Source organism: Acomys minous, assembly GCF_964271855.1.
Source record: "Acomys minous genome assembly, chromosome: 6".
In the NCBI taxonomy this organism is placed as follows: domain Eukaryota; kingdom Metazoa; phylum Chordata; class Mammalia; order Rodentia; family Muridae; genus Acomys; species Acomys minous.
The window spans coordinates 86,205,896-86,233,495 of record NC_140487.1 but is presented as its reverse complement, the minus strand read 5'-3'; the positions used below and the strand labels follow the sequence as shown (position 1 = coordinate 86,233,495).

The 27,600-nt window shown below is 51.7% G+C and overlaps 1 protein-coding gene across 2 annotated transcripts in view; it reads left to right on the top strand.

The window, feature by feature from the left end:
* ACOT11 (acyl-CoA thioesterase 11) overlaps positions 1-27,600 on the top strand; it is a gene marked incomplete at its 3' end in the record, with an annotated part of 53,273 nt that overhangs the window by 2,627 nt on the left and 23,046 nt on the right. Inside the window, exon 1 of one of the 2 annotated variants that reach the window (XM_084785575.1) lies at positions 2,240-2,377. The exons of the other annotated variant lie outside the window; for it this stretch is intronic. Coding sequence (XP_084641701.1) covers positions 2,345-2,377 — 33 coding nt within the window. The 5' untranslated portion in view covers positions 2,240-2,344. Of the gene's footprint in view, positions 1-2,239; positions 2,378-27,600 lie in introns of those variants that run through there. 2 annotated transcript variants of the gene reach the window in all.

Genomic DNA, 27,600 nt, shown 5'->3' with positions numbered 1-27,600 from the left:
CTGAGACTTACTGCTGATTAAACTCACCCTTTCTGGTTCTTTCTTTCTGAGGTCTGGGCTGGCTGGTTCAACTCAGGTATTCTGCCTAAAAAAAAAAAAAAAAAAAGCCTCTCCAAGCTGACTGATTCAAACTGGCTTCTCTCAGCTTCTGGCTGAATTGCTCTGCTTGACCTCAAACTAGTAATCTTCCGCCCCCTTCGCATTCTCTGGCTTGTTCTGTCTTCACCTGTGTCTAGCTTGCTCCCTCTTCAGCCTGTCTCTGTGGAACTCTCTCAGGTAAAACTACTTCTGTTCTCTCTGTGCTTTCCCTCTCAAGTTGCCTCCCTTTCCACTCTGTTCTCAGAAGAGTTGGCCATATCCTAGTCTGTCAAATCGTCCTCAATGTCACATTGTCTGCCTCACAATTAGACATTGCTTTCCAACATCAGTGCTTCCTTCTACAAACCAACTTATCTTCATTGTTTGGCATTAAAGGTGTGGTTCTAGCCAGATCACACAGACCCAGAAGGTCTTTGAATGTGATCAGAGCAGCCGTGTTGCCAGATGAAAATTCTTCTACATCCTTTGGAGAGAGTGGAGCCTGGGGCTGGAGGCGGGGACTCTGTGAGATGAACCATCCAGGGGGCGCTCTCCCCATCTGTTCTGTCTTCTTTGCAAGGCTTTGTCATGTTGGGCACGATCACCGGGTGTTTACACCCGATGCCTGGTCTGTGAGGCCTTGTGCAACAGGTCTCTGCTTTCCTGTAGGGTGACGCTCCTCATAGCCCAGGACTGTACCTGTCCTGTGCTGCCAGGCCGTCCATCTCAGCCCTCCTCCCAGCCTGCCTAAGCCCATTCAGGCTGGCTTTATTTAGTACCACCTTCTCCAGAAGCCACCTGGATTGTTCTAGTCCTCAGTGCCATGTGTGCCTTTTGTGTGCGTATGTGTGTGCATGTGCATGCACGTGTGCGTGTGTGTGTGTGTGTGTGTGTGTGTGTGTGTATGTGCAGTTATTTTCCTCGGTTGTTCATCTTTAAAAATATTATTTATAGCTGGGCTGTGGTGGCACATGCCTTTAATCTCAGCACTTGGAAGGCAGAGACAGGTGGATCGCTGTGAGTTTGAGGCCACCTGACATGGGTACTGGTACCCAACTTGGCTCCTCTGGAAGAGTAGCAGGTATGCTTAACCGCTGAGCCATTTCTCCAGCCCCTACCCTCTCTCTTTCTCTCTCTCTTTCCAATGACAGTGTCCAACACTGTATTATAGCTGGCCTGAAACTAACTCAACATGTAGCCTAGGCTGGCCTTGAACTCGTGGCCATCCTCCTGCCTCAGCTTCCCAAGCGTTGGGATTACAGGCATGAGTTAGCTCACCTTGCTGTCTTTAAGGTCTAACTTTAGTGCCTCATCTGCAGTTACGGAAGTGCTGATGGATGACAAGAACTCACAAGGATGCATGTAAGAGTCCTTGATGCCCAGAGCTAAGGCTTTGAGAGGGGAGAGGACTTGCCCAGAGTCACAGTCACAGGCACGAACTTAGGGCCTTTGGCAGTGGGCATGCTATTAACTGTGTGGTGAATGAAGTGGAGGCAGGGGCAGAAGAAACTTCTGCTCGTCTGTTCCCATCTGCTCCACGCTGGCCCTGGATCATCCTTGAGGGGTGTGGACAGGACCAGCAGGAAGTCTGAATCCTAGCAGGGGTCTGGCGGGCTAGGACTTGGACTCAGCTTTGGACCTGCTCCCTTTCACCTCCAAGCCTAGGTGTCAAGTCCTCCACCTCTAACCTCTATACAGAAGTGACAGAGGGCAGGGAAAATCCTGGAGGGTTTTTGCTCATTGACGACCGTGGGCGCTGAGTACTGTGTGGCATGCTGGGTGGACTTTGGCAGGTGCCTCATTTAGAAGAAGTACCTGCTTATAAGGAAGTGGCTGTCAGGGGCTGGATGCGGACAGCCTGGGTCCAGGAGCCGGTGGGTAGCACTCTGGAAGGAGAGATCCTGGCAAGTGGGTCTTGTGTCTCTCTAGGTAGGCCTTGGCAGCTCCCTGGCATCCTGCCACACTCCAGCCTGCCCTCTTGTGGAAGGATGGAATGGCTCTCGGGAGAACTGGAGCTCTGGGATCCCGGAGGCAGTCTGTCAGCCCTCAGCCAAGGGCACTGGGTAGTGAGCTGGAATAGGGGCTGGAGTTTGGCTGGGCTTAGAGGCAGCTGGTTTAGGAGGGCGGGGAGCTTGGGAGGAGGAGCCGGAGACGCAGGCTGCTTTCGGAGCTGCTGGCCGCCTGGGGCTCAGGTGACCAGAGGCCCTCTAGGAGCCTACAGACTCCGGACTCCGCACAGCCTGGCAACTCAGCAAACGGAGCAGCTATGATCCAGAACGTGGGAAGTCACTTGCGAAGGGTATGGACTGTGGGTTACGGTGGCCTGGGAGCCACGTGGGTCTTCCACTGTGGGGCTCAGAGAGTAGATGCTTGTCTCATAAATCAAGATCTGCATCTTCAGTCTTGCTATCTGCTGCCTGTTTTGTAATCCTCTTCGGAATTGCAGAACCCACAGACTTCTTAAGTTATAACTATTAGGTTCCCCCAAAGAGTCCCAGGGGCAGTAACTAGGCTCCCTTAGGCTGGCAGTTTGTGCCTGTGTGGAACGGAATCCTCTGTAGTAAGTTCTGGAATTCTGTTTGGTTGAGTGTGTGTGTGTGTGTGTCCTGTGCACAATCCTTCTGCTGCTGTGTGTGTCCTGTGCTCAGTCCTGTGGCCGTGTGTGTGTGTGTGTGTGTGTATGTGTGTGTGTGTGTGTCTGTGTCCTGTGCACAATCCTGCTGCCGTCTGAGGTCCAGCTCTGTGCCTCCTCACTTCCCCAGCTCAGGAAGGACTCCAAGGCTGTGGACCTGAAAGAATTTACGACTGGAGGGTGTGAGTGTGTGAGTGTGCGCACGCAAGGCGAGAACAGGAGAGTAAGAACAAAACCATGTGAGGGAAAGGCCACGTGGAAAATGTCCTGTGGAGTGACCTTCAGGAGTATTTTTTTTCCTGGAACCTCCTAACTGGGACTTTGGGGCTGAGATAGGTGCTGAGGTCCCAGAAACACCCGAGTTCTCAGCGGCCCACTGGGGGCCTTTGGCCTGGTGCCTGGTGTCTAGGAAGGGCTCGGGACAAACTGTACAGCCGGTGCGGTGCTGGGCGAGAGTAGCTGCCAACTGAGGACATTTCAGAAAAGGGGCCCTGGGGCAAACCACTTGCTTTACCTGTCTCTTCAGCAGCTGCCACTGAGCGCAGTGTCCTTGCCCAGCCCAGGGCACTTTGTCCTCTTAGGACCTCACCTAGTCCCTGCCACCTGCTCTCACAGAAAAAGCTGCTTTTGAACACTTAACTGTGGCACCTGCTCACCAGCTTAGATTTACCTAGCAGGTCACCATCCCAGTGGCACTCTGGCCTAGGTCTCTCTCCAGACCTACCATCCAACCCTCTGTGTGTTCACAGCAGCACCGTACTGATTGCTTTCCTCTGCCTCAGTGGGCCGTCTTGGCTCTTTCCAGCTGCTGTGCATTCCACGCCTTCCACCAGTGACCTCAGCCCCCCTGCACCTCCTTTAGCCTGCCAGCTCCTTGGCAGTCTCCTTCTCAGCCCTCAGATTCAGCTGCGATGCTGCCTCCTCTGGGAAGCCTTCCTAGATTTCTCATGGCGCCATGCACTCCTTGGGAACCCTGCTCTTCCTGGGATCAGAGCTTGCCTTGTATCCCTATCTCTCCTACCTATCTCTCCTACCTCAGTGAGCTTTACAAGCTGTTCTTGGGGTATCTAGGCCTGGTTAGAAGCCAGGGCACACCTAGAGAGTGAATGTGGGCAGGCAGTTTCTCAGTCATGCTCGGGGTGGAACCTGAGCCACTCAGCCTCTTGTTTCTGTCCCCTGAGCCCAGGGTAGAGCATCTTCACGCCCTGCCTTTGTCAGGCTGCATGCTCAGCGTGTGCACATGTTAACTTGTTGGGTACAGTGAGGCAGGCCCACCTTCTTATTCCTGTGGTGGTTAATCTTTACCACCAGCTTGACTGAGTTCTGAATCTGTGAGTCTGCTTCCACAGAGGTTGAAGTGGGAAGGGAAGACCCACCCTCAATGTGGATGACACAGTCTTATGGGCTGGGGCACTGGACTGAATAAAAAGAGAAAAAGGAGGAAGGACCAGGGTCCCAGCATCATCTCTCTGTGGCTGCTGACTGTGGACACAGTGTAACCACCTGCCACCATCATTTCCTTCCTTCAGGAGACTGTGTTTCCTCGAACCCTGAGCCCTTCCTTCCTTAAGGTGTCTGGTTATCACGGTAGGAAAAGTAAGCAATACTCTCTCCACCCTGTACTTCTCTTTCCACACCACACTTAGCCCAGCTGAGAAATAACCCAGGCTCAGAGGGGTCAGCAGCCGGCCTAGGGTTACAGAGGCAGGAAAGGGCAAGAGCTGGGATTTGAGTTCAATGGTTCTGGTTCCAGAGCTTTCTGGACATGAGGCTTAGCCAGGCAGAGGCTGACAAGCAGTATTCCAACCCCCAAGTCCTGACTCAAACTCAGCTAGCGTCCAGCCTCAGGCGATGGAGCTGGGTGTTGGGTGTGGGAATTGGGCCACAGGGACCTCACATTAGGTAAAAGTGACATTGATCGTCCCCCTTGAACTTGTATCTGGTTGGCACATCTTGAATCTCTGTGACCTCTTCTTAATTTCCTTTGCTCTTATGGAAAAAAGGAGAGTTTGGGGGACATTTCCTTTTTTTTTCGTGCTAAGCTATTTTTAATTTTAATTTTTATTTGAGACAGGGTCTCATGTAGCCCCAACTGGCCTTAGATTTGATGAAGATGTTGCCAAAGATGACCTTGAACTTTTTATTTATTTATTTATTTATTTATTTATTGGTTTTTCAAGACAGGGTTAAAGGCGTGTGTCACCATGCCCTGCCATGAAAAGTTTTTTTTTTTAAGATAATTTCAAAGACTTTAATGTTTATGAAAATATATTGTTATAATTGCAAGAGAAGGGTCACCTTGAACTTTTGATCCTTACTTCCAGCTTGGTCCAGGTTGACTCCCAATGGGGCTCAGGAACTGTTTTGACTCCATACCTGGCAATAGGCTATTTTGCCCCATTCTCCTGAGACCGCTCAGGTGGTGCGAACGGCAAGCTAGTGGAGACCAGAAGCAGCAGTGGGTGTCTGTGGTCTGCTCATAGGCCTGCATGTTGCTGCAGACCTCCATAGCTCCCGACACTCCTTTTGAATTCCAGGACAGCTGGGTGCGGGAGGGGGATGAACTCCATAGTTCATCCTTTCAGCCTCATTAGGGCTCTGGCCCAGGAAACGTTGAGGTTTGGGAACTAGCCTTTGGATTAGAATCTTGCTTCTCTTTCTCTCTCTCCTTACTTTTTTTTTTCCTTCTGTGACAGGGTTTCTATGTGTAGCCTTGGCTGACTTGGACTCGGTTTGTAGACCAGGCTGGCCTCGAACTCATAGAGATTCATGTGCCTCTGCCTCCCAAGTACCAGGCTTAAAGGCATGTGCGCCACCATGCCTGGCCTCTTTGTCCTGTTTTCCCTCTTCTTTTTGTTGTTGCTTTGTTTTACGATTGTTCACCATGTAGCTCAGGATAGCCTCCTGCTCCTGAGCCTCCTGCCTCAGCTTCCCGAGTAGTGGGGTTACGATGTGTGCCATCATGCCAGGCTTGGGTTAGAATATTGTTTCCCGGTCTGGGATGTTGGCTCAGTCAATAAAGACATGTAATGTGCAAGCGAGAGGATATATGAGTTCAAATCCCAAGCACCTTTTCAAAACGTATTGAAGGGTAAAGACAGATGGGTCCTGGGAACTGGCTGAGATTTCAGCATAGAGAAAATGGTCAGCTTCCGGTTCAATGAGAAACCCTGCCTCAAAGCAATAAGGCGGAGTGGACCTCATGCATGCTCGTGGGCATGCACAGCTGCGTATTCATATGCATCCACCACACACACAAAATGCTCACATGAGCTGGGGGGTGGTGCTGCACGCCTTTAATCCCAGCACTCAGGAGGCAGAGGCAGGCAGATTGCTGTGAGTTCAAGTCCAGCCTGGTCTACAAAAGTGAGTCCAGGACAGCCAAGGCTGCACAAAGAAACCCTGTCTTGAAAAACAAAAGAAAACAAAACAAAACAAAAATACACACAAACATGCACACGTTCACCCTGTTGCTCACCGTGTGACTTTAGGCCAGGTGATTGTCCCTGAGCCCCATGTCTGGGTGGTCAAAGGAGCCCTCCAGCCTTGAGTCTGAATGTTTGTGAGGAGTTGGCGTTACCACTCTGATGGTGGTCCTCCCTGTGTGGCAGGGGTGTGTGGCAGGCGAGGGGAGGCCTAGAGACAGAAAATGGTAATGCCCGTCACACAACAGGAGCTTAACATGGCTGAATGAGTGGCCTCAGGGGCTGGAAGGGGTTGCGGTGGTTCTAGAAGGCTCTCTGGGAGAGAACTGAGGCTCAACCACTAACGGCTACATATGAATGCCAGACTCAGCCACAGGCAGACACCCACAGTGTTCTCAGTCTGTCTAGATGATTTGCCTTTGTCCTTCAAGACCTAGCTCAGTCACCACTCCCCCTTTGACTCCCCATCCCACCTGGCCCCAGAGTTAACAATGCCCCCTACATGGGTGCTTACTGAGGGATTAGCATGTATGTGTATGGCAGGTGCTGGATAGAGTCTGCTGTGACTTGTGACAGCTAAGAGCGAATAGAGGAGACTATAAAGGCAGGCAACCCATGACGATGGAAACCTGTCACAGATGCTGCGAATAACAGTAATAATGAACAGATGCTACATGTCTGAGCATGCATGAACTCAGTCCTTATCACTCTGAAATAGAGAATGCTCTTGTGCCCTATATTAAAAGTGAAATGGGGCTGGGTAGTGGTGGCGCACACCTTTAATCCCTGCAGAGGCAGATCTCTGAGTTCGAGGCCAGCCTGGTTTACAGTGTGAGTTCTAGGACAGCTAGAGCTGTACAGAGAAACCCTGTCTTGAAAAAAATGAGAAAACAGGTTGGAGAGATGGCTTAGAGGTTAAGAGTACTGTGTCCTTTTCCAAAGGTCCTGAGTTCAATTCCCAGCAACCACATGGTGGCTCATAACCATCTATAATGAGATCTGGTGTGAATTCACACATGCGGGCAAAACACTGTATATATAATAAAGAAACAGATCTTTAAAAAAAAAGAAGAAGAAAAAAACGAGAAAACAAAACAAAACAAAAAAGATGACATGGGAGACAGAGAGGTTAAGTCACATTTCAGAGGTCACACAGTTGTCAAGTGGCACTGAAGGGCTTTAAACTCAGGCTATCTGGAGAGCAGGAACTGAGAGACTAGAGGCGGGGTCCTGAGTAGATGACATCTACGCAGGGGCTAGAGGCTGAGGTGTAGGCTTTGAACTTTTTCAAACTTAATTTATTTTGGGTTCTTTAATGCTTATACCTCCCTTCCAACCCACCTACCCTAGATGGGAGAGAAAAGAGGTTAATGGGAACAGGAGAAGTAGACCTTTTAGTTTCGGTTCCTTGGAGCGATTCCACTGGCGTAGTCAAGCAGGATTCCAATAGACCAGTTAAACGGCAAACCAGCAATTCAGCGAAGGTGACTGCAACCGCAGCTGCTGGGACTGGCTAGAGCCATTCTCTCTAGTAGCGTCTTGAAGTGGAGTGATGAACAGCAGAGACCAAAAGCCCCGCCTCTTATTTTGGGCTCATATATATGTCTCCTCTCAGAGTCTGTACTAGGATGTCCAGTGGACAAACATCACCTGTTCTCTCACAAGTCTGTTTTCAGCGGAAACGTACACCCTCACACAAGTCTGTTTCACATCCTGCACTTGGGTTCAAAACAAACCCATGTTTACATCCACTACACTGAGGGGATGGGTTTCACGGAGGCTCATTGTAGGCAGGGGCAACTGTTTCCTTGCAGGCTTTAAGGCAGGGGAGTACCAGGCATCTGAGCTGCTGAAGGGAGCCTTAGTAGTGTAGAGAGGCCTGAGCTCGGGAGCAGTGCCGGCTGGTTGGAGGCACTACAGTTGGCTTTGGAGTCTGGAGCATTGTGGGGATTGTCTGTGAGCTTTCTTGGGGTTCTCTGTTCTCCTGGCTTAGTTAACTTTTAATTAATTTAATCTTTGAGACAAGGTCTTATCATGTGGCCGTGGCTGGCCTGGAACTCACTCTGTAGACCAGGCTGGCCTTGAGCTCACAGAGATCTGCCTGCCTCTGGCTCCCCAGTGTAGGGATTAAAGGTTTGTGCCACCATCACTGGCGGTTCCTTCACTTAGGACCTGATCTCCTTCATAGAGCTACCTTCCTGTCTCTCCTGCTCCTCACAACAGGGAGTTGGGTTAGGACCAGCCAGGAACCCATAAGACACTAGAGCAGTTGCCTAGAGCTAGCCTCGGGTGCCTTCTTTAGCTTCTATTTGACTATGGAGGAATCTGTAACCCCTAATGAGTGGCCTTGCTGTCGTCCCTGGGAAAGTCTCCTCTGCTCGTCCTTGTACAGACAGTGTGGACTGAGGGACCCGGGCTGTCTGAGCTGACTCCACAACACACATGCCAGGGTGTGGGGCTACAGGACCCTCACTCACCTATGCCTAGTGTGATAGTGCAGCCATGTTGTCTTCCTAGAGCCTTGGGAGAGATGCCCACTACTTTGCTCCAGAGTGGAAGGGTCCAGAGACCAGCCTCAGAGGCACTAACGCACTGCCTGTGTAGGCCACACCCCTTCTGTGAGCCACACCCCCTCTGCGGGCCTCTGTTAGAGCCGGTGTTAGACACTGGTGAGGCACAGAACTTGCATTTTGGACGCTGGTGAGCCACAGAACTTGCACAGAACCGTGGTGAATAATCACTCCTGTTTCTCGTCTGCCTGTGGGTTTCCTCTGTGGTTTAGTAGCAGGGCTTTTCGGTCAGGTGAGACGGTAAAGGGATGGTTTCTGCTGAGGCCCTGCTAAACGTCAGGCGTACTGCTCTGTGAGGCTGCTGGTGTACGGCTGGCTGCACAGATGAGAAAGTCAAGGCCCTGGCTTTACATCACTTTGAACTAGTTAGGGAATCAAACAGTCTTGTCCAGAGGCTGAGGAGATGGTTCAGCGGTTAAGAGCACTTGGTGCTCTTCCAAAGGACCAGGCCCTATTCACAGCACTCACATGGTAGCTAAAAACCATCCAGTTCCAGAGGACCCAATGCCTTCTTCTGGCTCCATGGGCACCAGGCACAGCCTAGAGGGCCCAGATGTACATTCAGGCAAAGCACTAGTGCACATAAAGTAAAAACAAATAAATTAAAAATAAAAATCTTGCCTGACCCCAGCTCCAGCCGGGCAGGGCCCTGGGTGCTATGGCTTCTCACTTTGTCCTAGGCTGCTCTGGCCGAGCCAACAGCCTGACATCTTTGCCTTAGGCCTGCTCTGTCCTGTGGCTCCCGGACAGATGACGCAGTCAGCAGGACCTCTGCCAGGCCCCTGGCCACACCTGTGGGTGTCCCTGCTGTTCCAGGAGTAGCGCCCCCTGCAGGTAGAAGATGAGATTAAAATCATGGCGATGATAAAAAATGACCAGAGTACATTGGGGACATAGGAATGAATCAAATCAGACCTGTCCTTCAGTGCCCCTAGGCTGATGGGACAGCCGAGGCAGGCATACACTGATAAAGACAGCGTATTGTGGCTAGAGTGTGGCAGAGGAAGGCTGAGTGGCCCTCATGACTTAAGAGGGGTCCAGGCAGGCTTCTTGGAGAAGGTGACAGTTAGCTCAGCCTGTCAACTTCTCTAGGGGAAGAAGCAGGGGTCATCAGAAGTGCCCGTATGGACCTTGAGTGACCCCTCGAAGACTGGCTTTCTGCTCCCCTTGGCCATACGATAGAGATATCTTCCCAGGAGCCTTTTCTGTAGACTTACCCACCCTCAGGGGGTGATGGATCAATGAATCAGTGTTAGTTGAGGTAGCCCAGTGGGTGGCACCATCTCTGGGAGTGAGAAAAGCAAGATCTCAGCTTCATATCTGTGCCTTAGGCGAGTCCTGTGGACACCCCGGCTTTAGCTTCTTTCCGGTGCCAGAGGAGAACTCTGTCCCTGGCAGGATGTGCCAGGAAGCACATGAGGTGGAGCCCGCAGAACTGTGGCCGAATGCTGTCAGGGTTGCCACATGGGAGGTCGCTTGCATGCCGGCCTGTGCTCGGTCCCCTACCTCTCCCCCTCCACTATTGAGACGCCTTGGCCTTGACTTAAGTTGCTAAGGCTGTCCTTGAACTCCTGATCTTTGTGCTTGAACTCCTTCACCTCCCAAGAACTGGGTTACAGGAGGGTGTCGCTACTGTGCTTCTTGGGGTATTTCTTTTCCTTTTTCATTTATTATTATTGTTGTTGTTACTATTATTATTATTATTAATATTATTCTCAGGGTATTTCTTACCTCCTCAAGTGTGAATTCACTTCACAGTTTAGAAAGTGCTGTATGAACTTTACCTTGGCTCTTCAGGGCCCAGGGAACCAGGGTCAAGCCAGGGGCCCAGCCTGGACCTTTGTCCCCTGTGTTCACTGGGACCTGCCGGCCTATTCTTACACCTCTCCACGCCTTGTTTTATCTGTGGTTTGAGAACAGGCTGTGACCCACCCTGGGGTGCGGCCAGGCCTGGGCCAGAGGACTGACAAGGGAGCTGCCCGTCGGCCTCCATAGGCAGTCCTGTTTTCCCAAAGCCCCCATGGGTTCTTCCTTTAGATCTTTTTTATGAGGCCTGAAGAAACCAGGTCAGCATCTTGTTTTTCCCTGAATAGAGCCCTGTGGGTGGAGCGTGTGTGAGTGTGTATGTCTGTGTGTCTGTGCGTGTGTGGGTGTGTGTGGGTGTGTATGGTGCATTGTATGTTTACATATGTGTGTATATGTATCTATGTGTTATGGTGTGTGTGTCTGAGTGTATGTATGTGATATATGTGTGTGTATGTATCCGTGAGTGTGAGCGTTTGAGTGTGTGTGTGTGCGCATGTAGATGAGAAATTCTTGACTGGTTCTTTTTGTGTGTGTGTGCATGTATGTCGTGCACACTAGCGGAGGCCAGAGGGTGGCATCAGTGTCCTGCTCTGCCACTCTTCTTATTCCCTTGAGACAAAGTCTGACACTGAACCTGGAGCTAGGCTCACAGCCAGAAAGCTACAAATTTCCTGTCACTAACACCCCGCCTTGCCCCTCCCCCCCCCCAACATTGCTGGGCTTACAGGCCCACATGGCCATAGCTGACTTCATGTGAATACTGGGTTAAACTCAGTTTAAACTGATTTAAACCCAGCTTCTCATGAGTGGGCAGCTAGTGCTCTTATGCACTCAGGCATCTTCTGACCCCTCTGGCTGGGTCTCCGCTAGCTCTTTCCCAGCCCCAGTGTCCTTACTTCAGCTGGGAATGTGGGGTCCTGATGGTCCCTGACATTTCCACGATGGAGGAGACATTCTAAGAGAGGAAGTGGCGGGCTGGTGAGATGCCTTGGTGTGTAAAGACACTTGTTGCCAAGTTCTGTGACCCAAGTTCGATTCCTGAGTTCCACACGATAGAGCAGGGAGAATTGAGAACTGATTCTTTCAAGTTGTCCTCTGACCTTCCTTCGCACGTGGGGTGCTGTGCACACCTCCCTCACCGCTACACACACATACATAAATAATATCTAATAATTTCTTTTTCAAACGCGAGCAAGCGGTGAGCCAAAGGTTTAATGACTGGGGCAAGGGGAGGGGCCATCTTTAAAGGGAGCCCGATGTGGGGGGACAGCCCAGGTTGCTTCTCAGCCTCCCTTCAGCCTCTCCCCAGGACACTGAGGCCCTCTGAGTCAGCTTAGCCCAGCCCTCCTCTTGCTTTGAAGATAAAAAAAAAAAAGTAAAGCTTCCTGGCAGGCAGGGCTGATAAGGGCGTGTCTCCCTTGAGAATGGATTTTGAGCCTGCTGTGTTGGCCCTTTTGGATGGGGAGTGGTCAGGTAGTGACTTGGCAGCTGTGGAGGATGACCAGCTGCCTGAGGTTCCTTCTGCAGCACCTGTGCTGGGTGAGCATCCCTTGGCCCTTTCCTGGCCAGTCATGGTGTGTGTGGTTTCTGTCTCTGTCAGCGCTTCCTTTCCCTCATATGTTCAGTTTGGGTCTTGGGTTACCTGTTCCTGAGTAGAACTGAAGATGAAGAGGTTGCCCATGGGCCCAGCCCAGTAGGCTCATGCCAAACAGCAGATTTCTAAAAGGATCTTTTTTTTTTTTTTGGTTTTTCGAGACAGGGTTTGTCTGTGTAGCCTTGGCCATCCTGGACTCACTTTGTAGACCAGGCTGGCCTCGAACTCACAGTGATCTGCCTGCCTCCACCTCCTAAGTGCTGGGATTAAAGGCATGCGCCACCACGCCAGGCAACTTCTAAAAGGATCTTTAAGAGCTTGTGCCTGAGCACTTCTCAGATGCTAGGCACCTATCCCGTGGGCAGCTCTCTGGCTCTGGGGGAACCCCTCCACTTGCTGTATCCCTTAGCAGAGAAACAAGTCTCCCAGCGTCCACACAGGCAAAGCCGTTCAGGTCCCCGGTCGTCCGCTAGGACTTCTCATGTGGTACCGGGTTCCCCTTGACCGCCTCTCATCTTTTTCTGAAGTCACTCTGACTGGATTCCTTCCCCTCCTCTCTGTCCCCTCTTTCCCTATCTGCTTTCAGGATGCTGGGCATGTCAGGGAGCCTGTCTGGGGCTCCTCCCGCACCAGGCTGCTGGCCTGAATCTCCGCGGTGTAGCAAACTCACCAGTTTGTGATGCATTGTGATTTGTGGGTTGGAAGCTTGGGCAAAGCTGGGCAGAGCTCCGCAGGGCAATTCATGTATCTGTGAGGCTCAAGTGGAGGCTACTGGGTGGTGTTTAGCTTGTGGGTGAGCACTGGGATGTAGTATGGCATCATGGGCATTATAGTGGGCGTGGCTGCAAGGTTGAGCTTAGCTGGATTGTCATCCTGAGCACCCACATGTGGATTCTTTGTTGTGACAGTCTCAGGAGAGTCCTGTCTTCCTTCCTTCCTTCCTTTCTTTCTTTCTTTCTTCCTTCCTTTTTCGAGACAGGCTTTCTCTGTGTATCCTCAGCTGTCCTGGACTCGCTTTGTAGACCAGGACCAGGTTGTCCTCAGGCCCTTTTTAACAGTGAGCTGCAAATCAGAACTTTTATACATTTGCTAATAATATCCAGAAAATTCTTCTTCTTCTTCTTCTTCTTCTTCTTCTTCTTCTTCTTCTTCTTCTTCTTCTTCTTCTTCTTCTTCTTCTTCTTCTCCTTCTCCTTCTCCTTCTCCTTCTCCTTCTCCTTCTCCTTCTTCTTCTTCTTTTTGAGCAGGGTTTCTCTGTGTAGTCTTAGCTGTCCTGGACTCACTGTAGACCAGGCTGGCCTTGAACTCACAGCAATCCACCTGTCTCTGTCTCCCAGAGTGCTGGGACCAAATGTATATGCCACTACACCCAGCCCAGAAAATTCTTTTTTTTTTCCCCAGAAAATTCTTGATCCCCCTCGGGCTACCCCAACTCAGTACTAGAACTTCTCCCTCACTTCAAGCTCCACCTCCTCATCTCTCACTCTAAAGATGGACTCTCAGCCAGCTATGATCTCTGAAATCTGCCCTAGGCTGACACTGCAAGTCTCTCTCTCTCTCTCTCTCTCTCTCTCTCTCTCTCTCTCTCTCTCTCTCTCTCCCTCTCTAACACACACACACACACACACACACACACACACACACACACATACACGGAGAGATGCAGGCCCCATCTCCTTCCACTTATAGATTCAAACTTAGCCAGGTGGTGGTGGTGCACACCTTTAATTTCAGCACTTGGGAGGCAGAGGCAGGCGGATTGCTGTGAGTTCGAGGCCAGCCTGGTCTACAAAGCTAAGGCTACACAGAGAAACCCTGTCAAGAAGAACCTAAAAAAAAATTCTTTTTTTCCAGAACTTGAGTCAAATCTGTTCCCTGGGGATCTACCCAGCCTTGGGCCACGTGGACCAGGCTACCCTCCCGACCTCTCACCCACCGCCCTCTGATGGTCACAGCTGGCCTCTTGGGGCTTTGCATTTGCTCTTCTCTAGAGCCACCCCCTGCCCGTGCCTTTCATAATTGCTCCTTCTCATTCATTCATACACTCAGCAGGACCCCCACCCACCCGCCCCTCCCCGTTACTGCCTTAAACTGAAACATTCCTTTCTCTCCTCATCACGCCCCCTGTCTTTTCTTTCTTTTTCTTTTTGAGACAGGGTCTCATGTAACCCAGGCTGGCCTCCAAGTTGCTTTCTAGCTGGGACCATGAACCACTGGTCCTCCCGCCTCCATCTTCCAAGTGTTGGGATAATACAGCTGTTTTATGCAGTGCTGGTGGGGGCATCAAACCTAGGGCTGTTTGAATATTAGGCAAGCGCTGAACCCACTGAGCCACACCCCTTGCTGCTCTGTGTTTTCTTTCCTTCTTTTAACGGTCTTGTCCCCTTTTTACTAGTCATGAGAGAGAGAGAGAGAGAGAGAGAGAGAGAGAGAGAGAGAGAGAGAGAGAGAGACTGTTCCCTTCAGTACTCTGTCCTGAAAAAAGTGAAAAGGAGTTTCAGCAGAGCCAAACCACGTTCATCTGTACGGTTGGCGTCTTTCTACCTGTCCACCTGGAGAGCTCTTGGCCTTACCCTTACCTGGGCTCCCCCAGCCCTTAGACCCCAGGCCAGGTCAGACATAGCTTACACTCTCTCTGCTCTCCCTCCAGCCTGGTCGTCTGTCCTGTCTGGGGACCAGCCCCATTCCTTCTGGTTTCCCCACTCACATAGCTGGGCCTCAAGGAAAACCCCAGCCCGGGGCTGCCTGCTTTGCTCTGAGTCATTCTTTCCTGTTTTCCCCTCTCCCACCCCGCTGGGGCGGGAAGCCTCAGCCACCACAGGGCTACGCTTTGGTTACAACAGGGGTTGCCACAGTTGAGTTTGTGGATGGATGAAGTCATGAGGCTGTTTTCACACAAACAGCTATTAAGCTAGAACCGGCCCTGAACGCAACGAACTTAAAACAAGGGGTCAGTGACGGAAGTGCTGAAATGCGGGCACCAGGGACCCCTGCTTTGCTTGTTTTCTGTCTGTCCAGCCTTTCAGGTGACTGCTGGATGACCAGGTCCGTCCTCCTCCAGCCGTCTGATGCATTTCCGAGTGGAGCAGGAGCACGGCTCCGTGGAAACTGCCCCCCTCCGCCCCCAAGGCTCAGTCTCCAGGTTCTCACTGGGCGCTGGTGATGTTTCCACCCTGTACAAATGCGAAATATTGATGATAGTCTATTCATGGCCCAGCGGCTCCTCCCTGGGCCTGGCCCACCTCGTGCCCACCAACTCCAGATGCTTTCTAGTAATCACAGACTTTGATTCCAAGTCTGTTTCCTTCCTGAGAGTCTGGAAACCAAGCCTTACTGTAGAGAGGCTTTGTTGTCAATTGGTAGTCCTGGGAGTAGGGCCCCAGCTGCCTTGGAAGCATGTTCCCCACAGGCCACCTGCCCCTTCTCAGCAGATGTTGCTTACCCCTGGGATGTGAAGGCTGATCTGTCTTTCTGCGGTGCCTTGGCAGTTTGGGCCACTTCCTGTGGCTCAGGGCCTGGCCTAAGCACAGTGATGCCTTCTTGAGATATTCAGTTCCCATTTTATAGATGTGAGCGGTGAGGTTCAGAGTGGCGTAAGGCCGGGGGGTGGTGGTGGCGCACACCTTTAAGCCCAGCACTCGGGAGGCAGAGGCAGGTGGATCGCTGTGAGTTCGAGGCAAGCCTGGTCTACAAAGCACTTCCAGGACAGCTAAGGCTACACAGAGAAACCCTGTCTCAAAAAAACCAAACCAAACCAAACCAAAGTGGCTTAAGTTATGGCTCAGGGTTCCCCAGCAAACTAGAGGCAAAATCACAGCCAGAGTACCAAGAGCCTGCTGGGCTTGGCCACAGCCCTCCTGTTAATCACCTGCAAAGCTGTATTTATCTTTCTTCTACCCTTTTCATTTTATTCTTTTCTTTTTAAAGATTTATTTACCTATTATGTTTACAGTGTTCTACCTGCATGTATGCCTGAGGGCCAGAGAGGGCACCAGATCTCATTATAGGTGGTTATGAGCCACCATGTGGTTGCTGGGAATTGAACTCAGGACCTTTGGAAGAGCAGGCAGAGCTCTTAACCTCTGATCCATCTCTCCAGTCCTCTTTTTTTCTTTTCATGGCCCAGGTTCCTCTCACACAGTGTGGGGAATGTGGGTGCTGTGGGGCCAGGAGAGGTCGAGGCTGCTTTGTAGTCAGTCCGTCATCTCTTCTGAGCTAGAGGCTGGGCGAAGCACCTAGGATGTTGAGGGGTGAGCCCTTGCAGAGCTCTCTGCCTCAGCCTTTCTCTGCCAGGGCTTGCCCGCCTGGCCCTGCTCAGCATCTCCTCGGGCCACCCCCTGTGCCGAGTAACAGGACCTCCTTCTTGTAGGGCTCTGCAATGCTTCTTTGGAGTGGCTTTTTAAATACAGAGAGTTGGGTTGGGCTAGAGGGGTCTGGATGGGGTGGGGGTGGGGAGCACAAAGTGCCGGGGAAAGTTTGAGGATTCTTGGGGGGATGGACGAAGGGGATCTGCTTGTGGGCAGAAGGCCTGGGCTCTACCTCTTAGCAGGGTGGGGGCTCCGAGGCTCTGAGAGCAGCTGGAGGGGCCCGGCTCGGCTGCCAGCTTCCTGGGGCAGGAAGTCTTAGCTGCCCAGAATCTCAAAAGCTGTGAGCAGCTCAGGCCCAGGAATGTGTGGTGTGGAGCATGGATCAGGAGGGGCCCCTTTCCCCCCTCCCCCCACCTCCTGCCTCCTCTCTCTCCTGTTTCTCGGCCTGACATCTCTTTTCTGCTTTCCCCCTCTCTCTGTAACTGATCTCTCTTTTTCTGTCCCTTCCCTTTCGTTCTTGTCTCCTCTCTAGAAGGAACTGTGACATCTGTGGCTGCTGTGCCCAGCTTCAGGCTAAATGAGGTGGCTTGCAGGATGCCAGGGCCCCGGGCCCATTGCCTGGCTTCCTGTTGCCATGGTAACCCAGAGGCAGGGACAGGCTGCATTCTTGGCCGTGTGGTGGGGAGGGTGTGAGGGGTTCTAATGGGGAAAAGCCAGGCCTTTCCTTTATAAGCCCCTGAATGGCTCACCCCAATGCCAGGGCTCCGAATGGGGGAACTGAGGAGGAGGGTTTTGGGCTGGGTGTGGTCCGAGTGTCCCTGGGGGAACATAGGGGGCTAAGTTTACATTTGGGGCAACACTGCGTGTGCTCAAAACATTCTGGTCTCTTTCTAGGTGTTCTGGTGATGGGCGGGGTGGGGTGGGGTGGGGTGGGGAGAGGTGGGCAGCGGCAAACAACCTGAGGCAGGAGGCTCACAGGGAGGCATGGAGGACGAGGGTGTGAGGTGGACCCACTGGATAGTTGAGGGGTTAACAGCATGGAGTGAGCCCTCTGTGTTTCTGGGGCAAGAGAGCTCATGCTAGGCAGCAGCTGGAGGGGTTGTGGTGGGCTGCAAAGCTGTATCTGAGCAGGGTGTGTCTAACTGATGTGAGGTACCCTCTCAGATGGACAGAGTTGTTTCCAGCATTTTTCCTCCATGGGGGTGGGCCAGCAGGCGGCATTTCAGAAAGTTTTGGTCTAGGTCCCTCTACCATCTCTATCCCTGCAGGGGGACATGAAGGGATGTGAGGAGGAGGAGTCTTGGGGAAACCCAAATGTAGGTGTGGGTGTTGGCATGGACTGCCTGTGGTGGCATCAAATGCCCAGAGTCAAAAGCAACTATCGCATCTGCTAGACAGGAGACAGTGTAGCAAAAAACGGTCAAGCAGCCTTGGATTCTGAGCTACGCAAGCCTGGACCCAGGCCCAGGCTGCCCTTATTGGCCATGGGATCTTCTGTCTGTATGTGCAAGCGGCTTCCTCTTCTTGAGCCTCTGTTTCCCCATCTGTAAAATGGGAACGGGACCCCCAGCTATTAGGGCTGTGGGAAGACTAGAAAAGTAAATGCAGCTTGGCATGGTGGGTGGAAGTCTGTGACAGCACCACACGGGACACACTTGCTAATCTAAGGCTGGCTTGGGCAACATGGTAACTCTGAAGTCAGCCTGGGCTACAGAATGAGACACCATCTAAAAAAAAAAACAACCCTGAAAATGTCCAGCTGGGCGGTGGTGGCACACACCTTAGTCCCAGGACTCGGGAGGCAGAGGCAGGCAGATCTCTGTGAGTTCGACACCAGGCTGGTCTACAAAGTGAGTCCAGGGTAGAAAGGCTACATAGAGAAACCCTGCCTCGAAAAGCAAGCAAGCAAGCAAACAAATAAAAAAAAAACCATCCCCCACCAAACCAAACCAAACCAAAACCCCTAAAATATCCTCATAGAGCCATGATTATTTTCTGTGTCATCTGCACATTTATCCCTTTAAGTTTTATGAATTGAGGATTCTAAACTCTGAGGGGTGGGATACTTGCTCATATCCCACAGGCTGTACGCTCTGGCACATTGTAGGTACAGTGTCTAAGCAATAGAAAGAAGTTGTAGTGGAGGTGCTGTCCAGGGGAGAACTGAATCCTGGTCACATGGCCCCTGCAACCCTGGGCCTGACAGCATTTTCTATGTTATGTACCTAGTCTATTTCTCATTGGACCTGACACTGGGATGGTGGCCTGCTTAGACACACTTACTGGATAGGCTGACCCAGCCTGGTGGCCAGCCCATGTGCACGCACCCAGCTGGAGGTCAGAGCCACTGTGATTGGCAAAGTCCTTTGGCTATGTCCCCTCATTTGCACCTCAGGTCAGTCCTGCTAAGTCTTTAGAGTCTCGTTTTACAGATGAGGAAACTGGCTCATTGGGTCGCCAGACGGCTGTTGAACAAAAGAATATCTAATTGGGTAGGAGGGAAGTAAGGTGCCCAGGACACTCAGAGACGCTTGGGCTGGACTAGACGGAGATGCCAGCCAGAGACCCCAGGACCTCCGTCTCCACGTTCCTGTTTCCCAGAGTGGGAGACAGGCTGCTGGGATCTGTGATGGCCGCGGGCCCCTACTTCCTGCTCTCCAGTCTCTTCCATATCATGTCTCCCACCTTGGCACTTCGCGGTGAGCCAGGTGCCTGTGGTTTCAGAAGTCTGTGTTATTCCTCACAATACCTAGGATGGAGATGGAGGGCAGGTATGTCTGTTCTCCTGAAGGGTCCATACCAAAAACCAACCCAACCCAACCCAACCCAACCCAAAAACCAACAACCAAACAGCCAAACAAACAAACAAACAAACAAAAAACCACCCAGACTGAGCCTGAGTGCTGCGGTAATGAGCCACAGCAGAGAGCACAGAGAGTGTGCTGCAGCCTTAGTTATGCTGCAGTTTTAGCTTTGGGGTTGGTGAAGGATAACGGCATGCTAGGTTACTCACACATTCCAAGAGGCTTTCTGCTGGTTAAGATGATGTTGGGCCAGGTGTGGAGATGATCGTGAGTGGCTTTGGGATGGGCTACTAACATACCTATAATCCCAGCACTGAGACAGGAGGAAGGTCATGAGTGTGAGGCCAGCCTGAGCTACAGAGAGACCCTGTGTCAACACCTGGTCTCGCTAGCCTCTGAAAAGGAACGAAGATAGGTTCGTCCCATCTCTCCACAGTTATGCTGTTCAGCAAGCAAGGTCCAGCCATTTTCAGGACCTTCCTTGAGAAGTTTAGTTCGGAGGAAATAAACTCCGTAATGATTTGCGCTAGACGGCTAGACTTGCTCACTCATTTAAGACCTAGGAAAGAGACTTTCTGTTCCTCTGTTTCCCCACTGACATTTCTGATAGGTGTAATTAATTTCTAAGGCCCTGTCAGCCTCAAGACACTAGGACAAAGGCTGCACGTATGTAGGCAAGCATGGCCTCAAGTCCTGGTCCTCTGGCATAAAGCTGGGCTCCTCAGGCCCTGTGTGGGGGACCTCTTTGGCTTCCCATACATTTTGTCAGTGAGAGCACTTCCAGTGTATGTGGGTCAGATGATGATGATGATGATGATGATGATGATGGTGTGTGTGTGTGTGTGTGTGTGTGTGTGTGATTGCATTCAGACAACAGCCCTGTGCTTGGTCTAGTCCCCTGCCAGCTCCTTGGTGGGCCGGGCAGTTCTGGTGACAGCAGGCATCAGATTGCAGATGAGGTTATTTTTATCCTTGGGGTGGAGGGAGGCAGATGCTGTTCTGCTGTGTTCTAGAAGGGGGTACGGGAGCAGGGGCTTATGATCTGCATTCTTCCCGCTTGTGGCTGGCATTAACTGAGATTGGGGATCCCCTGTATAGACTCTTGCATTTGCTGCACATCAAGCCAGACCTGCTTCCAAGGCCCTGTGGGTACCAGGAAGTGGGGGAGAGGATTCCTTCCTGCACCAGGACGAGCTCTCTCTCTCTCTCTCTCTCTCTCTCTCTCTCTCTCTCTCTCTCTCTCCTTCCTCTCCCTCTCTCTCTCTCTCTTTCTGTTTAGCTCTCACAGTTAAATAAGAGTGTGGCTGTGGAGAACAGTATACAGGGGAGGTATATATGCCTTAGAGGCGTTGGCAAGCATTTCTTTCTATAGGGCAGTTTTTCATGGCCGGAAGGTCTGGAAGACACTTTGGTCAAGGGCCATTTGGAAGACGAGGAAAGTGAGGCCAGAGAGCTAACATCTGCCATGTGCCATTGTCACACTGGTGTACCCTGCTTTCTGCTCCCCCAGCTCTGTGTGTGTGTGTTCACGGGTTCCCGTGTGTCTGCGTGCAGGTGGGTGGGGCCAGAGGTCAATGTCACATGTCTTTCTCATCTTGAGCTCTACCATATTTGTCGAGACAGGGTCTCTAACTGAACTTGAAGCTTGTATACCTGTATATTTTGAGGACCTGTTTTGATTTCTTTAAAACATTTCAAAAACATATTTTGGGACTATACTAGGAGTTAAGAGTGTCCAAGCATAAGGCGTTTCTGCTTAATTTTTAAAAATATGTCGTGTACACATGTAAGTTTGTGCATGGAGGTCAGAAGAGGGTGTCAGCTTCTCTAGAGCTGGAGTTACAGGCGCTTGTGAGCCTTCTGACATGGGTGCCGGAACCAAGCTTGGTCTTTGGCAAGAACGTCAGGCTCCCTTCACTAGGGATCAGTGTCTCCCTAACCTTTGCCCAACATTCTTTTATGAGGAAATGGCTTTTCACAGGTGTTGAACCTGTCTACACTCCTGGCCAGACACTAAGGGGTCGTCTCCATACCCTGGCCAGTGCTTATTTCCAATGATTTCATTGTTTTTTTTTTTTTTTGAGACAGTGTCTGTCTTACTTTTCTGTTACTGTGATTAAAAAAAGACAAAACAAAACACCATGACCAAGGCATCTTATAAAAGGAAGCATTTGGGGCCAGAGAGATGGCTCAGTGGTTAAGAGCACTGCCGGTTCTTCCAATAGGACCCGGGTTCAATTCCCAGCACCCACATGGCAGCTCACAACTATCTGTAACTCTAAGATCTGACACCCTCCCACACCAACACACATAAATTAAAATTAAATATTTTTTTTAAAAAAGGGGATAAAAGGAAGCATTTAACTGACGGGTTTGCCTACAGTTCCAGAGGGTGAGCCCAGGACGGTCATGACAGGGAACATGACAGCAGGCGGGCAGGCATGGTGGTGGAGGAGCACCTGAGGACTTATGTCCTTATGTGCAAGAAGGCAGACGGAAGAAAGAGAGTGCCAACTGGGAACGAACGACAGGGGGCGTTTGCCACCCCCAGTGACACACTTCCTCCTCCAACAAGGCTACACCTCCTAGTCCTTCCCAAACAATTCCACGGAGTGTGTGTGTGTGTGTGTGTGTGTGTGTGTGTGTGTGTGTGTGCGCGCGCGCGCGCTGGGGTATGACAACACAGGACAGACATTCACATATACGAGTTTGCAGGGCCATCCTCGCTTATGCCACCACAGTGTCTCCGTGCATCCCGGGCTGGCCTCTCTAACTTGTCATTTCCCTGTTTAGGGCAGCCACTAAAGTGCTGGAATCACAGGCAGGTGGCACCGCACCCAGCTTCTCCCTGTGGTTTTAAGTTCAGCTGTCCTAGGGGCCCCACTAGCCTCAAGCATTTGGCAGGTCTAGAAACCGAGATGAGAATGACCCGCTCAGGTCTCCCAGGGTTCATGTGCCGAGAGATCTTGTCGCGCAGCTCCAGGTGGCCAAGGGGCAGGGCTGAAGGTGCCAGCTGAGGCTAGGCTTCGAAGGGGAGAAAGAAAAGGCTCGTCCCAGCTTCCTGTCCATACTGAGCTCAGGCCTTTCTCCCTGTCTCAGTGAGGGCTGAGAAGTAAGGCAAGCGGCCTGATCACTTCATCGGCCCATGGCCTCTGCTGTGGGACCCAGGGTTTTGGGCTATGTTCATTCCTCTGTCACTGGCTGGCTGTGTGACCTGGGGTCATTTTTCTTCATTTCTCTGAGTCCCTGCTCTCCTTTCCTCTAAGGCCAGCAGAAATGCTGTGGAGAGCTCCTCATAGTCCTTTGCTGCTGGGCTCAGGCCGACACCACCACCAGCAGCTTCTCGGAGGCCAGGTGCCTTCTCTCCTTTGCATTTTGTTCATCAGTAGAGGCAGATGCTGTGCAGGGTATATAATAAGAACTTGGAAGCCCGGCATGGTGGCGCACGCCTTTAATGCCAGCACTCGGGAGGCAGAGGCAGGTGGATCTCTGTGAGTTCGAGGCCAACCTGGTCTACAAAGTGAGTCTAGGACAGCCAAGGGTACACAGAGAAACCCTGTCTCAAAACAACAACAACAACAACAACAACAACAAAACCCCCCCAAAAAAAGAACTTGGGAACACCTAACGTGGCCCTCCGCCCCCCATCCCCATACTCAAGCTGACAAAGAGGAGGTGCTTAAGCAAAAAGGCATTGGCGCTCATTTCTCTTCCCTTCCAGCCGCTCCACCCCCACCTTGGAAAGCGCAGCGCAGGCACACTGTAGCTACAAGTAACATCCAGATGCCTGCTTGTGTCTCGGGTGTTGCAGGAAGCCCGAGGAACAGTCCGCTGGCCCCTTCCTTCCAATCCCACTTTTTGGAGTGGGAAACCGTAATACCCCTTTATGCCTGGTCTGCTAGGAGTCTCCTTTCAGTTACTTCTCCCTTACCACTTATTTAACTCACTTTACTCACATTCTTGTTCTCAGTGCCACTGCCACCGCCCCCGTGTTTGTGTGTGTGTGTTTGTGTGTGTGTGTGCGCGTGCGCGCGCGTGCATGTGTGCATGAATGCTTCTCAGACTCTTTTGGGAAAGATGGTAGGGGCAAAGGAGAATGGACCTTTGGAATAATGCTGACAGATGTCCTTGGCTTGCTGATGGATCCAGTGGCTGGGAGGTGGCCCTGGCTGCACTGGGCTCTCTGAGAGGCTTGGGGCCATGGCCTCTTTTGTGAGGACAGCATCCAGTTTAGGCAACATCATTACATGGCTCAGTGAAGGCGGCTTCAGACAATGAGGCCTTTTGTGGAGATCGGCTGGTGGCTTCCAGGGTGGGCCAAAGGGTCCTCTTCCCACCTCCCTGTGGGATGCCCTTCCAGCACCTCGTGAGGCCTTGGGAGAGGCAGGATGGGGGAGGGGAGGGAGGAACTCTAACTGTAGCCTGTGCCTGGGCTTGAAGCACTGCCACGTGACCCAGTGGTCCATAGATTGCTGGGGTTTCAGATTCTACCAGCACGTTTCCTGGAGGCTGGTGATAACCAGTGCCACCCCCACCCTGGTTGCTCTGTGCCCTGCCAAGTTCGTGGTAGAAAGGGCAGCGGCTAAACGTTTGCCGCGGATGGACATGTGCCAGGAGCGTTATATGCTTAATCTCCTTTAGCGTCCTCTCCTTGATAACCGTTGCAGGTATTGCGATCCCATTTCTTTTGTTGTTGTTTCGAGACAGGGGTAGGGGGTGGGGGCAACACGACCTGAGTAGATCTTCCTGGGAGGCAAGGCACTGCAAGTGGCTGTGGTTGGGGCTTTTGTTTTAATGGAGGCTGAGACTGGCCAGTAGAGTGTGGGAGCTGAGGCCAGGCTGTGGATATATATACAGTTAGAAATGCTGCTAGGACCATGGAGGGGAAGCTGTTGTTGGGTTGCTTAGCAGCAGCCCTGGCTTGTGAGGGTTTCTATTGGCTCTCCATCTAGGCGTCACTGGGCAGCCTTTCCCTTTGTGTGTGTCTCATCTCTCACTGTAGAGTGCTTGGGCAAAGTGGTCTCTTCTGCTCTGACCTAATAGGTCTGTGATATGCCATGGACTAGGAAGAGGGAAACCAAGGCCATGGCACGGTCAACTGGGGCCTAGGTCAGGACTTAAGTCTGGCCAGGTTTGGGGTGGCCTGGAGCCAGTGCCTGGCATAGCTGCAGTCTGGGAAGGCCTGTCTCTGACCTCCACATGCCCGCCCTCCCTCTCAGCTGTCTTGGCCCTGTCTGGGCAGTTCCTGACTTCATCCCAGGCTTCTGCTCTCTTGGGAGGTGTGGCCATGCTCTAGCCTCCCCATTGGCGGAAGCTTTCCTGGCTGCCCACGTCCCTGCCTCCTCCTGGCTGCCTGCCCATCTTGGCTGTGGGCACTGAACAGACAGCCTTGGAGCTCAAGGAGAGAGAGGAGTCTGAGATATTTATGGGATAACAATTGGAGGCCCTGGTCCTGCTGAATGGGCCGTAGCCTGGGGGCTCTGCACCTCTCCTTTGCAGAGTAAGGGGGACAGTAGCAGCAAGCTCCTCAGCCTGTTTCAGGCAGAGTCTGAGCCCTGCTCACCCACTCATGGTATTTCTGTTTCACAGGGTGATAGAGATGGCCCCATGGTTTCCCACTGCAAACTCGGTGGGTCAGAACTCAGACTAGACCCCAGAATCTTGCATCTAGGGGTTGGCTCAGGGAAGAAGGGCCTTTCTTGGAAACTACTCAGTGTCCGAGGGGCAGGATGGAATTTGTTCTTTCGTTATTGTTTGTCTCTCTGATGAGGTCCTACTGTGTGTAGGGTCCAGTTCATCTTGTATCCTCGGTCTTTGACCTAGGGCCCAGTGTGCAGAGGAGGTGCTTGTCAAATGAATGAATGATTGAGTGAATGAATGAACCCAAATAGCCATGGAGTTGTAAGTCATAAGTCCTGTCTTTAGACATCTGGAGTCTGAAGGGAAGCAGGAGGCTCTCAGGGTTGAAGTGGAGAAGCACGGCGAGCCTGAAGCTCAGTGCCAATGACTGGCCTGGGCTCAGCTCTCCTCAGTTTTCTCGTCTGTAAGATGGGCCATGATTTCTGACTTCTGTGCTCCCGTCGAGCATCCTGTGGGGCCAAGGATCTGGTAATTGAGGGTACCATGAAGGTCTTTACTGTGTTTATGACCACCAACAGGAACCCCCACATAGACTTCTTTTGTTTTACCCACCTGTCTTCTGCATCTTGTTTTCTTGAATTTCCTCAGCTCCCCCAGGGCTCTGTCCAGAACAGCAGTTCTCAGCCTATAGGTCATGACCCCTTTGGGGGGAGGGGGCTGACTGACCCTTTCACAGAGGTTGCAGATCAGATGTCCTGCATATCAGATAGTTATATTACAATCCATAACAGTAGCAACATTACAGTTATGAAGTAGGGATGAAATAATTTTATGGTTGGGAGCACCACAACACAAGGAACTGTATTAATGGGTCACAGCATCAGGAAGGTTGAGAACCACTGGTCTAGAATGTTCTGAGAGCTCCTCACCATGAGAATGGTGTGGAAAAGCAGAGCCTACCTTCCTTCTCTCCGTGCAACCACACCCAGAAAGCTAGCCACCTGCATCAGCATCCAAGCAGGCCCCCAGTGCATTGCCAAGCTGGAGATGCCTCTGGCAGTGGTTTCCATGGCAACAGAACCTGCTGCTTGGAGTGTAGCAGCCTTCAGGCTGCCTCTGAGAGCCTGAAAGATGGACAGCTGTCATCTGTGGACCCCCACCCAGGCCAAGAGTTCCTAGGTCTGCTGCCCTCCTCTCCCTTGTGGTCCAGCACTGTGCCTGGTACCCGAGGATTCTCTTCTTTACTTTTTCTTTCTTTTTTTTTTTTTTTGAGACAGGGTTTCACTGTGTAGCCCTGGCTGTCCTAGAACTCATTCTGTAGACCAGGCTGGCCTTGAACTTAGAGATCTGCCTGCCGCTGCCTCCCAAGTGTTGGGACCCAGAACTTGCCCCCAGTCTCCATTCTTTCTCACATGTGCAGGGGTGCCCAGCTTTTGAGCACACTTCTGACTAGGGGGACAGAGATGGGACAGCAAGGCTCCCATCAGCAGGTCTACCAGGCGTCTAGTATTCTCCAGGCAGAACTGGGGGTACCTGGAAGTTACACATCTTAAAATGTCAGATTAACTGCATTGACACTCAGTCCCCTTTGCTATTGACTCTCCCAGAACTTTTAATCTTCTTGAACCAGAGCCCGCCCCCTGCTTACCTCATGAACCAGCTCAGCGGTACTAGAAACTGTACTAGGAACACCACCCAAGGATCCTATGGTGACATCTAGTGTTTGTCCATTTGTGACTGCTGTGCCTCAGCATAATGTCTCCACCTTCCACTTATTTTTGAGACTATTTCAGAATTTCCTTCCTTTTTGATGCTGAGGTAGAGATATGTGACTTCATGTATAGACTGCTACATCTGTCTATCTATCTATCTATTATCTATCTATCTTGTCTCTGTGAGTGTATGGGTGTGTGCAGGTGTGTACACACAGGGGCCAAAGGAATGCGTCAAAGGTCTTCATTTGTCACTTCCTACTTGAGGCAGACTTTCTCTCTAAAACTTCTAGTTTTCTTGGCTAGACCAGAAGGCAGCCAAGGTGAGTCCCTGACCATTATGGCAGGGAGCATGGCAGCAGGCGGGCAAGCATGGTGCCGGAGCAGTAGCCGAGACACAACCATGAGGCAGAGAGCTAACTGGCAATGGCACAGGCATTTGAAACTTCAAAGCCTACCGCAGGGCCACACCTTCTCCAACAAGGCCACGCCTCCTCCAACAAGGCCACACCTCCTCCAACAAGGCCACACCTCCTCCAACAAGGCCACAGCTCCTCCAACAAGGCCACCCTCCTCCAACAAGGCCACGCCTCCTGATCTTTCCTAAACAGTTCCATAAACTGGAGGCCGAGCATTCACGAGCATTCACATATGTGACCCTATTGGGGGGGGGCATTCTTATTCAAGCCACCACACACAGTTTGTTATGTGGGTGCTGGCATCTGAACTCTGGTCCTCAGGACTTTGCAGCCAATGTTCTTAACTGCTAAGCTATCTCTCTTTTGTAGGAGGGGAAGTCTTTGAAGGGAGAAAGTCAGGAACCAGGTATTGGTGGCAGGTCTATAATTCCAGCCTTCTAGAGACTGAGGAAGAGCAAGAGCTCAAAGCTAACCTGGGCTACCCAGCGAGGCACTGTTTAAAAAGTCAATCTAAAGGAAGACTTTAAAGTTGCCCAGCAGCTGTAACAAGGACGGATACCCTCTCCTAAGAGGGTGCTGGCACACATGGCATTCCCCTGGCTCAGAGATCCTGGGCTGGCGGGTGGCTGCTGTTGATGAGGCTGGTGGGAGGTGATCCTGGCTGCTTCTCCCT